This window comes from Asterias rubens, chromosome 10 (genome assembly GCF_902459465.1).
Source record: "Asterias rubens chromosome 10, eAstRub1.3, whole genome shotgun sequence".
In the NCBI taxonomy this organism is placed as follows: domain Eukaryota; kingdom Metazoa; phylum Echinodermata; class Asteroidea; order Forcipulatida; family Asteriidae; genus Asterias; species Asterias rubens.
This window is the reverse complement of record NC_047071.1, coordinates 10,043,982-10,060,574: the sequence shown is the minus strand read 5'-3', so window position 1 is coordinate 10,060,574 and position 16,593 is coordinate 10,043,982. Positions and strand designations below refer to the sequence as shown.

At 38.7% G+C, this 16,593-nt stretch overlaps 1 protein-coding gene across 1 annotated transcript in view; it reads right to left on the bottom strand.

Annotated features, from left to right (window-relative positions):
- Positions 1–22: 22 nt before the first annotated feature.
- Positions 23–16,593, bottom strand: part of LOC117295656 (putative ammonium transporter 2) — a gene marked incomplete at its 3' end in the record, with an annotated part of 31,092 nt that continues 14,521 nt past the window's right edge. The window contains exons 4-11 of the mRNA XM_033778366.1: positions 14,446–14,589; positions 12,395–12,605; positions 11,003–11,139; positions 7,523–7,735; positions 5,906–6,032; positions 4,881–5,298; positions 3,850–3,931; positions 23–99 (exon numbers count right to left, since the gene is read on the bottom strand). Of these exons, the coding sequence (XP_033634257.1) occupies positions 23–99; positions 3,850–3,931; positions 4,881–5,298; positions 5,906–6,032; positions 7,523–7,735; positions 11,003–11,139; positions 12,395–12,605; positions 14,446–14,589 (1,409 nt within the window). The remainder of the gene's footprint in view (positions 100–3,849; positions 3,932–4,880; positions 5,299–5,905; positions 6,033–7,522; positions 7,736–11,002; positions 11,140–12,394; positions 12,606–14,445; positions 14,590–16,593) is intronic.

Sequence of the window (16,593 nt, the reverse complement as noted above, 5' to 3'; positions counted from 1 at the left end):
ACACTGCCATCAACTGTTTTGTTTGGCAAAACCAATTCTGTAATATTCCTTTAATCAGTGTAACAGTTGTGAAATAACTAATTGCATTTTTTTCCGAAACTGGATTGAGGTACCATAATTAACTTATGCTATATCCTGCAGCGAGGGACCTGTTTTGTTGCAAAAATGTGATGTTATGCATCAATACTGACCAATTAAAATTTCCCCATAGGTTTTGAGGGTTTGTTTCGTATTTTGCCAAAGAGTTGTTTATCCAAGTTTGTTGTTTACTATCATGTCCAGATTTTGCCTGGATTGGTCAATAAGCTTATTGTGCCCCGACTATTTAATTAGGTCTTATAGTTTGCGTCATCTATGTCAATTGTTTTTTTTTTTTTTACAAAGAATAATCCTGGCAGGGTTTTATCCTGCTTCCTTCTAGTCAAATCATTGTTGATTGACAATCCCTTTGGGACGTGTGGCTATGTCCAGCTTGGGATAATACGGCGAGTTGGCTGACCTGTGTTTACGCAACAGTTTTTGTTGTTGTAACAGCTCGGGTCAAGTTCGCTCAAGGATCAATGCTTAAAGGCACTGGATACCTTTCATAAGTTTCTCAACATCTGCATATTAAGCCTGTGAAAATGTTGACTCAATTAGTCGTCGAAGTTGATAGAGAGAAGAACAAACACTCTTGTCGTACAAGTTTTGTGCGTCCATGGATGCCTTGAGTTTGAGCCCTCAGCGTGGGTTTCCTTTTCAATTCAAATATTTTAGTGAGAAATTACTTGAACCGGTTCTCACAATGTTTTATACTATCGTCAGCTTTCCGTTGCTTTCCGTTACACGTTACCAAGTAAATTGTTATGCTAAAAATTATTTTGATTAATTAGCCTACTTATGTTACCAGTGCCGTTAACGAGTGGTTGTTCAGTGAGCTACCTATAATAAGGGCATGCGCCAAGAAGTTGAAGTGCAATTGACTCTTCTAATGTGTACTCAAGGCGACCGGTGTCGCATGCAATTATGTCCTCTATGCAATACTATCCGGAGGACATTATTGCATATGCACTAATGTCTGCTGGACGGTTTTGCATATGCAATCGTGTCCGCCCGGACGCTGCTGCATATAGCAATTGTGTCCGCCCGGACAAATTTGCATATGCAGTTGTGTCCTCCCTCGTGCAAAACCGTCCTTGCAGTAAATTAAACGTCATTGGTCGACGCAACACGTTCGCCATTTTTTACAAGCTAGTGCATGTCATGAATGACATGGGAAATGTTCGGTCGTTGGGTATTCGCTGCAATTTCATAAAATACGTGAATATTCATGCTGCGTATAATACGTAGGTTCAGTGCATGCTCGCTCACTTACGCGCGCACATACATTTACAGTCATGTACATGGCCGCCGGACAGTTTTTGCATAGCCCCGGACACGATTGCGTATGCAAAAACGTCCGGAGCGGACAGTGTTGCATGGCGGACACAGTAGCATCTGACACCGGCATTTTAACGCACGCTATCATTTTGTTATAACTGGTCCACTCTGCACTGTGCTGTGGAATTAGCCAATGGTGTAAACAGCTCTGCAGCGATGCAACTTTGCCCGTAGGTTGGTCCCTAATAGTAGACTAGCCTACGAGACAGAGGTCAGGCATAGTTTAATCAAACAATGTTCAACTTAAAGCCGGCCTCAGGTCCAACAAGATTTCCTTGCGCCCGCAACAAACCGTCGGCAACGCGCAGACAAAAAATTATGGTCAGGTCACAACAACTGAGAAATCGTGCGCTTGCGATTGGTTCTCGACCGTCGGGTCACGTCGTACAAGTTGAAATTGTCCTACTCTGCGACTTTGCATTTTTTTTTTTTCGAGCGGCGACTGTTTCAGATTGTGTTAAAATCGTCGCAGTTACGCTCAGGTCGTAAATAATCGCCGACTGAAAGTTCCCGATGGTCTTAGCTGATGCGCAGTGTGATCCTAAAAACGCAAGGTCGACCTGAGGCCAACTTTAGTCTTTGCGCAAACTGTGCATTGGTTGTTACACAAACTAGGAACAAGCGGTAATTTACAACTCATTTCCACTTCAGCCTAAATAGTAATGGCTGATAGAAAATCTTATTTGTGTGTGTGTTTGTGCTATAGGAATCACCCCACTCTCGGTGCAGTCTGAAACGTGCGCATGTTCCCGAACATCCACATCTCTCCCCTATTGCGATATGGTATCGCCCAGATTGGGCCTTGCGGTTGGTGGATACGGGTTTGGAGCGATGATGTCCGATGAGATAGGGAGGATAGCAGCTAACATGATCGGAGGGGACGATAAATGGAATATGGATATCCCAAGGGAAAAATTGAAAGCTCGCTACGTCACGCAGCCTGCAAAGTTGTAAGAATGTCTTGGAAATGGACCACGCCTTATTTTCCCTTATGATAATTATTAACTTTATGTACAAACAAACTTGATGTTAAATAGTTTTGCACAATTACTATTTAGTCATGTTATTAAATATACTGTTTGTGGTTGCAGTCATAGGTTACAAACCCAGTTTGTATGAGTTCTTACAATGATATTAGTTAAAATAAATTTTATTTAAGAACATTAAAGGATTTGGTTACTTTTTGTAACAGAAAACACAATGTGCACAGATTTAAATTAAATTTACACCGTTTGAAGATAATGATAAATGATTATAGATAAACAAATTTATATAGATACAAACACTACTTCACTTTTTTTTCCGTGTGCACCTTTGCACTAACACACTCGTAGTAAGAGAATACTGGGAGACTTTGGAAAACTAGGTGGCAGCAGACTTACTAGATAAAATACTACTGTTAACTTTTGTGTGAGCACACTACCAAAATTTAATTGGTATAATTAATTAATTTTGGGAAAAAAAGTGATAATTGGGGGTGAATTACTAAAAACAAATTTGAATTTAGTCCGTTTTAAGGTTTTAACGAGCTGTTTACAAAGTTTGATATTACAACAGTTATCTTCCAGTGAACTTGAATCTACATTGCTGATTGGTCACAACCAACATTATTTTTAAATAATGGAAAATTTTCACGATTTGGTAAAGTCTACAAACGGTAGTTCACTCTCTAACTTCCTGCAAAATTACAAATTCATCTGACAACAATCTCGTCTCGTCGGGGAAAAAATGTAGAATCAAACACGTTTTCATATTAGTTTATACAAAATAAATATGTTAGGTCATACCGTAGTGCCTTGTGGTACACATTCAGTAAGTTTAGGGAAGGTATACGTTTAGTTATCACTCCTAAAATTGCTAGCAACAAAAAGTTACTTGCTCACCTTGAATTGGTTGTGACGCTTTTTGAGAATCATTTCACTTTGAACTTGAGAAGATTGTGTATTCCAATGACGAGTTGACCGCTGCAGATTTTCGACAATATCTCAAAATGCTACCACCTTTTCTCATGAAAACTTCACAGGGTAGTTTTGTTGTATATATTTTATTTACAATTATAATATAAGATTCCAAAAACTAAAGGTGTACGTTCCCTTTAACCTCCAATGTTCATCCCAACATCGTGCCCTTCGCTATACCATCAGTAAGTTAACTTGCAAGGTGGAGAAAAAAAATATCATACAAAACATGTTCTCTCTTAGACCAACTTGAGTCCTTTTTTTTTTACAAAGTTGAGAAAATTGATTTAAAAAAAGATAATACATTTTATTTGCAGCTTCAATCAATGAGAACTGCATCAAAACATCTTCAGCTCTGATTGGTCACTAGGGTCAAGTTTGAGCCAGTCAATGTTTATGATTATTGTGGATGTTTATACCACGACAGATGTGCTGTCAATCGGTGCAGAAGCTTTGATAACAGTGGAAGGACTTGTATTGCGACTCTCTGATGTGAAATCTTCAAAGGCAGTGTTATCATTTCCAAGCTGTCTGTCCTCAATTTTCTTTTGGTTCTGTGAAGATATATAAATCAACCGATCTTAAAAATAAGTGTTAAGCATACACAGCATTCAGTACAAGCTCCCCTTTTTAACAACAAGTTTTATGTTTGGAAGTTAGACAGAAACTTCAGTCGTAATGAAACAGTAGAAGGACAAAGGGGTAAAGTCTGTTCGAAGCCATGATTATATGCTTATAACTTCGTTGTCGTTAAACGACTGAGTATGTTTCTATTCCCACTGGACCCAGGAAACCATGTTGTTGTTTTTTGGGGTTTTTTTAATATAAGTTTGCCCAAAACAAGGCTAAAAGCCACTCTAGGTAAAGGGCTACAAGAAAGAAAAAACATATAAATGCAGAAACTCAGTGGAGCTGAAGGTATCAATTGATATTCCTCTTAAACTATAGCAGATCAATGTAGGTTTGCTACTCGGCTGTTGCCGGTATCCATTTATACTCCTTGGTGGAGAGAAGCAATAATCATGATGTGCCCTGCTGATAGACACAAGTGCCACAACTGAAGACACGAATTCGAACTCGCATTCTGTATTATAGAGCTTGAGTCCATCACCCAAGATACCTCGGCCAAGTCACCAAACATTCGCAACTCTTATAAAATGAATATTTTCTGTGACCCAAATAACTTGTGTCTCATTCAGAAAAGCAATAACGCAACATTTTATTTAAAATCAATCAGCGTAAAAATAATGATTAATGTGAGTGTTGCTGTAGTTGTTGTTGTAGATGTTGGTTGCTGTTGATGTTGTTACTGCTGTTGTTGTAGCGGTTTTTGTTGATGTTGTTAATATTGTTGTTGTTGCTGCTGTAATTGTTGTTTGGTGTTTGTTGTTGTTGCTGTTGATGTGATTGTTGTTGTTGTGTTTGTTGGATTTGTTATTGTTTGTTTGAATGCATATTTTAATAATTAAACAAATAATAAATACCATGGAGCTATTTGGTTACCTTTGGTGAATCGTTAACACTAGACAACGTCAAGTCGTCAGGAAGCGGAACGCTATTTCTTGACTTGTCACTTTCCTGCTGATTATACCAGATACTACCGGCCAGTTCCAGTTCTGTCTGGTCTCCACCGGTCTGTGGTGAGAGGTACGAGTGGTTTGTTCCGTTCGTCTCTCCTCGTGTACCGCTCTCGACGGATTTAGCAACGCCAGTCACGGCGGCAACGCTCAGGTTTCGGTTGTAAGATCGCCGGCGACTGGAGGCGCTCCTCAGCCGGACTTCTGATGACGGATGGTCGAACGGCGAGTCCAGCCCGAGGCTGTGTAGCTCTTTGGTGATTTCAATTTGGTCTTCCACGCTCAGTTGGTTGATCCCATGCTCGGATATGTCGGCACCCAGAATTTCACATTTTAGGGAGCATCTGATTGAGGCAAAAGGAGCAAACTCATAATATGAACAAGTCTTTATCTTAAAAATCATCCTTAATCTATGTATTGAAGCCGGAAGTTCTCACCTCCTGCTGATGCTAATCTCTGACTTAATATTGACACCTAACCATTATTGTGTCATCCTTCGGGGGGGGGGGGACGTACAGTGTTTTGTGTAAATGCAATTAAAGGCAGTGGACACTATTGGTGATTACTCAAAATAATTATTAGCATGAAACCTTACTTGGTAGCGAGTAATGGGGAGAGATTGGTAGTATAAAACATTGTGAGAAACGCTCCCTCTGAAGTGGAGTAGTTTTTGAGAAAGAAGTAATTTTCCACAAATTTGATTTCAAGACCTCAAGTTTATAATTTGAGGTCTCGAAATCAAGCATCTGAAAGCACACAACTTCATGTGACAAGGGTGTTTTTTTCTTCTTAGTTATCTCGAAACTCCAACGACCAATCGTGCTCAAGTTTTCACAGGTTTGTTATTGTATGCATATGTTGAGATACAGCAAGTGAGGAGACTGGTCTTTGACAATTACCAATAGTGTCCACTGGCTTTCAACCGAGCTAAATGATATAATTGTGACTCACCTTAGTCCCACCGTTTTGCTGATTATGACGAGTAAAAAAGAGGCAGTCACCAGGGTCCACGAAAACATAGTGACTGCCATCAAGCACTGTACTCCAAGCAGTCTAAAACCACCACCATAAAACAGACCTGCGCCATAATATTGAACAAAAGGGAATTTATTTTATTATTATTATTATTATTATTATTATTATTATTATTATTATTATTATTATTATTATTATTATTATTATTATTATTATTATTATTATTAGTATTAGTATTATTATTATTATTATTATTATTATTAGTATTAGTATTAGTATTAGTATTATTATTATTATTATTATTATTATTATTATTATTATTATTATTATTATTATTATTATTATTATTATTATTATTATTATTATTATTATTATTATTATTATTATTATTATTATTATTATTATTATTATTATTATTATTATTATTATTATTATTATTATTATTATTATTATTATTATTATTATTATTATTATTATTATTATTATTATTATTATTATTATTATTATTATTATTATATATTTTTTTTTAAAGATTGCTTCTGACGTTGGTGCAAGGGGATCTGCTGTAGCCTGAACGTCTGAAGTCACACTTCGAGTCCCGTGAATTACGCCAGAGATCTGCCATCGTCCATCCCCATCCATAATCACCTTTCACTTACTTTTGTGTTAATGTAGAATGAGTCAATTCATAGCAACAAAAGTACGCTGCTAGCGCAGACGACTGAAAGTGCAGCTGCCAAATTATCACCTCGGACCAATCAACACACTGGTATGGAAAGCATACGTCACTGCACGTTTATCCATTGAAATCATTGGGTGCGTTCGTTTAGCTTCCCTGGGTCGACCCGGTATGCCCCGGTACGTTCGAATAGCTTTGACGGGGCTCACCCGGGTGGGGCCCCAGTGCCCTGATTGTGGAGTGGGTCACTTGGGGTGACCTGACTCAGGTGCATGCCGTCACCACGAAAGGGCGAGTGTGATCGTTCGATTAGCTCCTGTCAGGGGCTCACCCGAGTGAGCACCGCGGGGTAGACCCAGGGAAGCTAAACGAACGCACCCATAGTATACAATAAATTCGTGGTTCTGGTAAACCAATACCTGTCTTAATCCTTAGTTGATGAGGACAGGGGACCAGTCTACGTTTCTATGGACATTTAGATATTGAGTGAGACTTGTATGAATAGGGAGACTTTTGAACGCTAGGTGGCAGCAGACTTTATAGGTAAATTTCCATTGTTAGCGTTCCGAGCTTGCCCACATGTGACGTTACCGACAACAATAGATTTACTAGGTAAGCCTGCTGCCACCTAGCGTCCAAAGAAAGTCCCACATTACTGTCCCCTCGAGGCAGGAAATGGTGATACGGCTGTTCGGCTTTTTGATCTGTTTAATATTCTTAACGCTCTAATTAGAACCACACGAGAAGAGAAGATTATAAAGAAATTTCAGTTTTAGACCCACAGAGTCAAGTAGGGACTGAAAACCCAATTCACAAAGTGCCTCCGGTGGGATTCGAACCGGGTCCAAGAGGTGGAAGTTAATGGAAGATACCACTACACCAACCTGACCGACCAACCTAACCAAATTAATTACCTGTTTCTTGTGTGAGATTTTCAATTTCGTCCGGTCTCGCGAAGAGTCCAACTGCTGCGAGACTCCAAAATGCTGCCAAAAGATGGACGCCAACAATCCCAACTGGGTCATCAATCTTGAGTTTCTCCAACAGACAAGGAGTGGATACAGCTATACAACCCCCAACGGCACCAATCACAAAACCTTCCCAGGGCCTGGACAAGGCGCATATTGCTGCGGAAAAAGAAGTGGGTAATTTTGAAGGCAGTGGACACTATTGGTAATTACTCAAAATAATTACTGGCATAAAACCTTTCTTGGTGACGAGTAATGGGGATAGGTTGATGGTATAAAACATTGTGAGAAACGGCTCCCTCTGAAGTGCCATAGTTTTCGAGAAAGAAGTATTTTTCCACGATTATGATTTCGAGACCTCAAGTTCAGAACTTGAGGTCTCGAAATCAACCATCTAAACGCACAAAACTTCGTGTGACAAGGGTATTTTTTCTTTCATTATTATCTCGCAAGTTCGATGACCGATCGACCTCAAATTTTCACAGGTTTGTTGTTTTATGCATATGTTGAGATACACCAACTGTGAAGGCTAGTCTTTGACAATTACCAATAGTGTCCACTGTCTTTAACTCATGGAACGTGATATTCTTTTTACGTACAATTATCTGTATGTGACTGACCATCACCTTTAGAAAAGAACGGGATCCAATCATTTCACGCAGAAATTAAAAGAGGAAAGCTCAATATTGCCCGGGTTTTAGCCCAGCAAATGATGGTTTTATGAGACCATTTGCCTTTTAGGCCCTAGTCTGTTTTTATTGTATAGGATACATAGTACGTTGATTTGCTTGTTCACCTTGTTCATTCGCATGCACATTCATAATGGATGTTATTTCAGTATAACCATTTTAAAGGCAATGACACTGGTGGTAATTACTCAAAACAATTATTAGCATAAAACCTTTCTTTGTGACGAGCAATGGGGAGAGGTTGATGGTATAAAACATTGTGAGAAACAGCTCCCTCTGAAGTGCCATAGTTTTCGAGAAAGAAGTAATTTTCGATGAATTTGATTTCGGGACCTCAGATTTAAAACTTGATGTCTCGAAATCAACCATCTATTAAAACGCACACAACTTTGTGTGACAAGGGTGTTTGTTCTTTTATTATTATCTCGCAAGTTCGATGACCGATTGAGCTCAAATTTTCACAGGTTTGTTATTTTTATGCATATGTTGAGATATACCAACTGTGAAGGCTAGTCCTTGACAATAAAACATTACCAATAGTGTCCACTGCCTTTAAGAGTTTGATGGGTGCCAATATGCTCAGTTGCAAAAGTGCGTATTTCCCAATTAAAAATGCAATATAATATTTGCATGCTTGTACACTATAAATGCTGTCATTGTACATGTACATCTTTTATACTTAAGATAAGACTGTGTACGGTGGCATTCTTAATTTATCAACTTAACTAGAAAATAATACAGAATTGGTTTTGTTTTTTGACAAAATTCATTACTCCTAAACAAAGTAGCTACATTTTAACAAAACTAATGTTCGATAAAACGAATTCCTGTTTGTATTTGGACGCAACTGAAAATGCCGAAACAGTCAATGAGGGATTGCATACAATCCCATTATCGATTGCAAACTCTCAATCGCACGTTTTTACAGAGTAGTTTGGTTCGGGCGCCCTCTGTTGGCAGCTGATTGTAGGAAAGGTGCATGTGAGAAGAACACAGATAATAGTTATTTATCCCCGATGCAAATTTAAATCTAAATATTGTCATTATTCAATGATGTATTAATTGTCAAACTGTAACAGCTGTGTACTATTTCAAAAGTGGTTTTCCCTTTTGTTACTTGTCGTTAAAGACAGTGGACACTATTGGTAATTGTCAAAGACTAGTCTCCACAGTATGTGTAGCTCAACATATGCATAAAATTACAAACCTGTGAAAATTTGAGCTCAATCGGTCGTCAAATTTGCGAGATAATAACGAAAGAAGAAAAAACCTTGTCACACGAATTTGTGTGCTTTCTGATGCTTGATTTCGAGACCTCAAATTCTAAACTCGAGGTCTCGAAATCAAATTCGTGGAAAATTACCTCTTTCTCGAAAACTACGTCACTTCAGAGGGAGCCGTTTCTCACAATGTTTTATACCATCCATCTCTCCCAATTACTTGTAATCAAGAAAGGTTTTATGATGATAAATAGTTTGAGTAATTACCAATAGTGTCTACTGCCTTTAGAGATAGAAGGAACACCAAGTAGCAGACAGTGTGCAGTTAAAACTAACTAATTAAGTGCACTATGGCTACTTTATAGTTACAGCAAGTCAAACTCTCAACATTTCCTGTTCAATCATGTGTATTGGGAGGAACTGTTTGGCTTCACGCAGTTAATGCCCCTCTTGTTTAGCTTCTTAAAAATATAAATAAATTTGAAAATTATGAAAGGCACAACTTCCGGCTTCTCGCGACTTTGTAACATCAAGATGTAATCAAATTAAGAAACGCAATGAAAGCAAACCAACACAATAAGACAACACAGGACTAACCGAAACACAGACAGACATGAAGGAAAAACGAGCTTTTAGGCAAAACGGTGGGAACTTCTTAAATGTAATAAGCATTGCAACTCATCATGCAAATTGGCAAATCATGCTATTATGCCACAAAAGTTGAATAACTGCATGCGGTAGATAAGAAATGAGAAATAATGTAAAGAGTGAAGACTGGCACACTTGAACAAATCTTAAAACACGCAAGATGCCGATAATTGTAAAACGTGTACAAAAGATGATTTGTCGAAGAAAAGGAATTTGGACAAAGGATAGTTTGTTAAAAAAAAAATACACAAACTCTGGAAAGGGATGTAATAAAATGAATGTTTGACTATTAAGTATGTTTTCTAATACCCGAGCGAAGTTAGATTGTGGTTCGAAAATCCGCATCTAATTACACATTACCATATCTGGGCATGGTTTGTATGCCTCATCAATTTTATGTACGAAGTATTGAGTGAAATAATATTGTTCTTCCCCTCAAAAAAAAAAAAAAAATCATATTCCCCCTACACTGCCGGTGGAACAGTCCAGTCTATGATAATAATGACTTTGTGTCTCCAAGAACATTGCACTGATAAGAACACATTGAGATCAATAAAAAATTGCAACTCATGAGAAAATTAAAAAAAACAAACATAAACAGCACATTCGAGTTAAAAAAAAAATCCCATCGCATGATTATGAGCTGAAGAGGAGGAAAAAAGGGTAAACAGAACTTTGGACGGATAAAAACATGGTGCATGTTGTAATCAGAGCAAGAAGACTTGAAAATTGAACATAAAAAGAAAACTGTTTCGTTGTGTCATATCTGTAGCTATTAAAATGCTCATTGCACAGGCAAAAAGGGCTGTTTTAAATACAGCATAAATCATAAAATCTGCCGCGTTAAGAAATTTGATTTTTGGAATCACCTGTACTGCCCACGAGAGCTCCCAATACACCGTTGATTAAATAGGAAATGTTAAATTTTCGATCGAGGGTCATCCAGCTGAATGTTAGTCCGACTATACCCCCTCCCATCGATGACGTCATTGTCGTCATGGCCGACCTACAACGAAGATGGACATGAAATCAAATGCGGCAAAACAAATCAGAAAGTGCCAAGGGGGACTTCAGAGATGTACACAAGTTCTGTTGTGTTGTTACCTGCAGCTGTGCGCTAACGAACCCGATTTCCTTTTTCATTTGAGGCCGGTAATTTTGCAACGAAAAATTATCACTCACCTTTTATTTGGCAAAATCAAAGCTAAGTGCTCGCAACAAAATAACAGAAACTTCTTGTGCCTTTTGAAGTTTCCCTTAGTATAAAACCTTATGAAAAATCACCTGTTATTCCAACAAGGCCCCCTAGGACCCCATTATTTAAAAAGCCAATGTCAAATTTGCGTCCGGATGGGCGAAAGATCCAGCTGAGCCCTAGACCCATCAACCCTCCTCCGGATGAAGATAAGAGTGTGTTAACAGCAGCTCTGGAAAGTAGTCAGACAGTTTCAAGTTGCTAATGAATAGGGGTTCGTGATTGGGGAAACTTTACACATTAAAATGAGTCATGACAAAGACATGCGTGTGAACCAAAGCATACAAAATTACAACACAGTCAGATTCTAGAAGTATCATATAGATTATCATATATGCTTTGGCATAAAAGAGAGTCTACGGGGTGTTGCTGACAAACTTTCTTATTTGAAGGCAGATGATACCCAGATGATACCTTTTATTTGTCAACATTGGAAACACCAGAAGGCATAATTCTGAGAAAGATGGGTCTGTACAGGTCTGCACGAAGATGTTTTGGTTCATTCTTAAGTTTCAAAATTATGTTCATTCAAAACGGCCTTCAATTTCACCTTTTGACTGAAAAATAAATTCTTCATTGGAATGTAAAGACCCATTAGTTGTGACGTCCTGAAAATCTGATCAAGTTTCTGCATGACACGTTATTCATGTTCCAACTACAAATTCGTATTGTGCACATGAATAAACCTCCCAGATTTCCGTCAGTATATCTCAAAAACGCTGACATGTTTTTAGACTAAAATTTTAACTTGTTATTTTTTGCATTTATCTCGATTTTTCTAGGAATACAACATGCAAACGGCTCAAACAGTTGTAGGGTCCGGGTCAAGGTTAAGGTTAATGTTCAGATTAAGGTTAGGGTTGGGGTCAGGCAAGTGAATAATATATCTATTAGAAAGTGGGTCGGCACATCGAAAAATGTAATTCGACATTCCCCTTGCTCTTTAAACGATCGAACAAAATGAGGGAAATAAATTTGTTAGACCATGTTAATGTTTATGACTCACCGGGTAGCAAGTTTCCACTTTCCACCAGAGATACCAAACGTACTGCCGCAGTTGAAGCCGAGCCAACCCCACCAAAGCATAAACATCCCCAAGAGGGCGTTGGTCGGGTTACTCATCTCAGGCTCGCCTTTACCTTCAAAGCGCCCTCTACGGGGCTTCAGCATCAGGGTAGCAACCAGACCGGTGGTGCCTCCCACAAGATGAACGGCACCTTTAAGTAAGTTGTGACATGCATTATTAGAGCGTGGGTTCCTCTACCCGCTTCGGTGCCCCATCAGCTTGCTTTTTTTGACTGAAGGAAAATGTTTTATTTGAAAACTATTGTCTTTTTGAGAAGTGCTTTTGCTTCATCTTACCCGAAAAGATTGTGTTTACTTAAATTGTTGTTGGGTCGCATCCCGGGTTTTTCCGATTATAATGAACTGTGTTTTATAAAGAGCGATAATTTGACATTCAGAGCTCTGTGCTGTAGAACTAAATCTTCTTTCATCAAGAAATAAAGCTTTTTTATTATTTTATTTTCTTTAACAACTAGTTTTTCTCACAAAAGTTTAAATTCGGCAAACATCAGGTCAGCCACTAAGAGGCGACTGCCACTGACTCGAATTTGTCAGTAAGCTAGGAAACATTCTTACCCGTATTCGTTGGGGTTTATTCCAGTCGGGACAAACTACTAAACATTAAAGACTATACTCATGTCTATCATTAGACGTTCCCGATGTAAAATAACAATAAACCCATTGCCTATCTTTAGATTTAAACCTCTTTTTATGGTTAGATTTTTTTCAACCAACAGTGATTTCAACTATGTTCAAGTCTACCACTAATTTAGTCCCTTCTGTAACGAATAACAAAAAAACCTTTGCCTCTCTTTGGATCTAAAGCTCTATTAATATGGTTTGATTTCGGTCGCAAACTCAAGTCTATCATTAATGGTGCGTTATCTTCACATTGCGTTTAATATATTTCGCTAACAATAAGTCTGCACTTATTTACGAAGAAAAAGAAGAATATCCCTTTTTATGCGAAATAACATTTGACCTCACTTTGGAACCAAAGTACTCGCTCAGCCAACCGAGATCAATAGCATTACACCCGAGATTCCCAATGACTTGAATTAACATCGATATTTGCTTCACTGTTGGCTATATGCAGCCGTACAATTACCGCGTAACGACCGTCCATTAACTCAAGCTACCAAGGAAGGTTTATCGCATTCTTAACGGCGAAGGTCGGAGGAAATGGGGAAGACTCGTATCAATCCTTCTTAATGTTAAGGTCAATGTGACAACGCACTTTTTGGAAACTAATACAATTGTGTTTTGTGTTATTTGACTTGAATGGTTGAGACTCTTGTGGGCTCCTATTGGCGTATGTCTATGGCAAACGTAGTACGATAATCTAGCCAATGCCTGCCCCTGCAATACTTTGGGTAATACCCACTTGCCACTGCAATATCAATGGGTTACCTACAATTGCCCCTGCAATATCAATGGGTTACCTCCTTGCCCCTGCAATATCAATGGGTTGCCTACTTTCCCCATACAATATCAATGGGTTGCAATTGCCCCTGCAATATTAATGGGTTACCTCCTTGCCCCTGCAATATCAATGGGTTACCTACTTGCCCCTGCAACGTCAATGGGTTACCTACAATTGCCCCTGCAATATTAAGTGGTTACCTACTTGCCCCTGCAATATCAATGGGTTGCCTACTTGCCCCATACAATATCAATGGGTTACCTACTTGCCCCTGCAATGTCAATGGGTTACCTACAATTGCCCCTGCAATATTAATGGGTTACCTCCTTGCCCCTGCAATATCAATGGGTTGCCTACTTTCCCCATACAATATCAATGGGTTACAATTGCCCCTGCAATATTAATGGGTTACCTCCTTGCCCCTGCAATATCAATGGGTTACCTACTTGCCCCTGCAACGTCAATGGGTTACCTACAATTGCCCCTGCAATATTAAGTGGTTACCTATTTGCCCCTGCAATATCAATGGGTTGCCTACTTGCCCCATACAATATCAATGGGTTACCTACTTGCCCCAGCAATGTCAATGCAGCCCATTCTAGCGAAGAAGCCTGTTTCTGACCATATCCAGTGAGCTGGGAAACAATACACCAAAGTATTGACGAGCGAGAAGGCGCAGTATGCTTCTAACTTAGTTCTTTCTGCCATCGCACCTGGAGATACAAATCACAAACATAAAACATAATAATAATAATAATCTAAACATTTTTACACAAAAAGGTATCACAACGCTTTACAACAACAATAACAAGCAATCAAAAATTAACAATTCAAAGCAATGAGAAATGAATAAATAGCCTAAAGCCCGGTTTATACTTCCTACGAATGCTTCGTGTGATGCGTCACAAAGGGAAATTGAGCGCGTACCGATTGTTGCATCACCAAAATTCGCTTCGCATTCGCATTCGCAGGAAGTATGACCGGCCTTAAGAAGCGAAATAAGTATGAAAAAGGAAAATAAGTGTGAAAACATCAGCACCAACGTTTGCGTTTGTGCTTGTTTATTTTATATGTGTATTTTTACTGGTCACATTGCCATTTTCTTTTAGGCATCTCAAAGCACAAATTATTTGTGCGACAAGGGTGTTATTTTCTGCCGTGGTCAGATTTGTTATTATTTTCATGCATATGTTTGGATACACAAGGAGCGCGTTTTGGCGACCCCAACCAAAAACTGTTTCGGTTGTTGGTCGTTGGTTCTGCTGTTCAGACTGAACGACAACCGAGTTGTGAGCTCGGGTACCGTTTTGGTTGTGACGTCAGAAACAGTTTTTTGGTTGGGGTCGCCAAAACGCACTCCAGAATACTGGCTATGATTGACAATTACCAAATGTGCCTCTAACCCCTTCTCTAGTATCAAACCCATAGAGGTAGGTTCCTACATCCTTCTTCAATTTATCTAATGGTGATATACAACTTCAAACCAAGTATGTTTAACCGCCTATGTCAATTATCTCGAATGTCCACTCAAATAATTTGACACTAGTTTCTCACTTTAGATACGAACCACCACAATTAAATAATACAATTAGCTGATGTATTCCATTGGATAGCGGTCAAGGTTCCGCGAATGCATCATATTCAGATATTCTCTCACTCGGGTTCTCAGGTACTATAGGAAAAGCTAAGCTATTTCTGTTATCAGCGCAGAGTGAAAGCGATTTCCCGCGCTTTGTCCGATACGCGGGAAATTTTGAAGAGCTTTTCATGCGTGTGATTGTGGTCTTGAATAATATACACTTGACGTATACCACGAAACAAACGAACAAATATATCTCGTAACAGTAATTTTGTGTTTCTTTTGTTGCTGTAAAGCAATATGTTGGTGATGTTGTGGACAAAGGAAAATTTTGTTTTTAGTAGGATTTGAATCTTTGCTTGATGGAAGTAGAACTATTAAGAGAGGTTTGCGGCAACATCATGTTGGTTGCGAAAAGAAACTGTGGTTAACGATTCTAGTTTTGGCACAACGGTTCAATTTTAAAAAGTTAAGTTTATTTATTTGTCCACAACATCAAGATCAGTCTACGATGTTTATATATGCATACTTTAGCAAATAATGACTACAATCTATAACACAATAGAAAGAAGATTTTCAAGCTAACTTTGAAAAGATACTGCCCGTTAACAATGAGAAGCATAGCTTTTTAAGTATGGGCCCCAGACAGGCTTGCTCGTTGAGCAGGAACCATAAGAGCACAATGTAATAGAATGGGCAAATTAGACGGCAAGAGGCATGGGCTTAAAGGGCAAGCTGTGTTTAACCAAGGCGTAAGAACATACCTAAACACAACCAACAGAACCCAAACTACTCAAAAAGAGATATTCACAATACCGCAAACTTAAAGACACTGGGCACTATGGTAATCGTCAAAGACCAGTCTTCTCACTTGGTGTATCACATCATAATATGCATAAAATAACCAACCTGTACAAATTTGAGCTCGATTGGTCGTCGGAGTTGCGAGAAAGAAAACACAACATTGTCACATAGGGTCGTGTGCTTTCAGACGCTTGATTTCGAGACCTCAAATTCTAAACTTGAGGTCTCAAAATCAAATTCGTGGAAAATTACTTCTTCCTCGAAAACTACGTCATTTCAGAGGGAGCCGTTTCTCACAATGTTTTATACTACCGATCTCTCCCCATTACTCGTT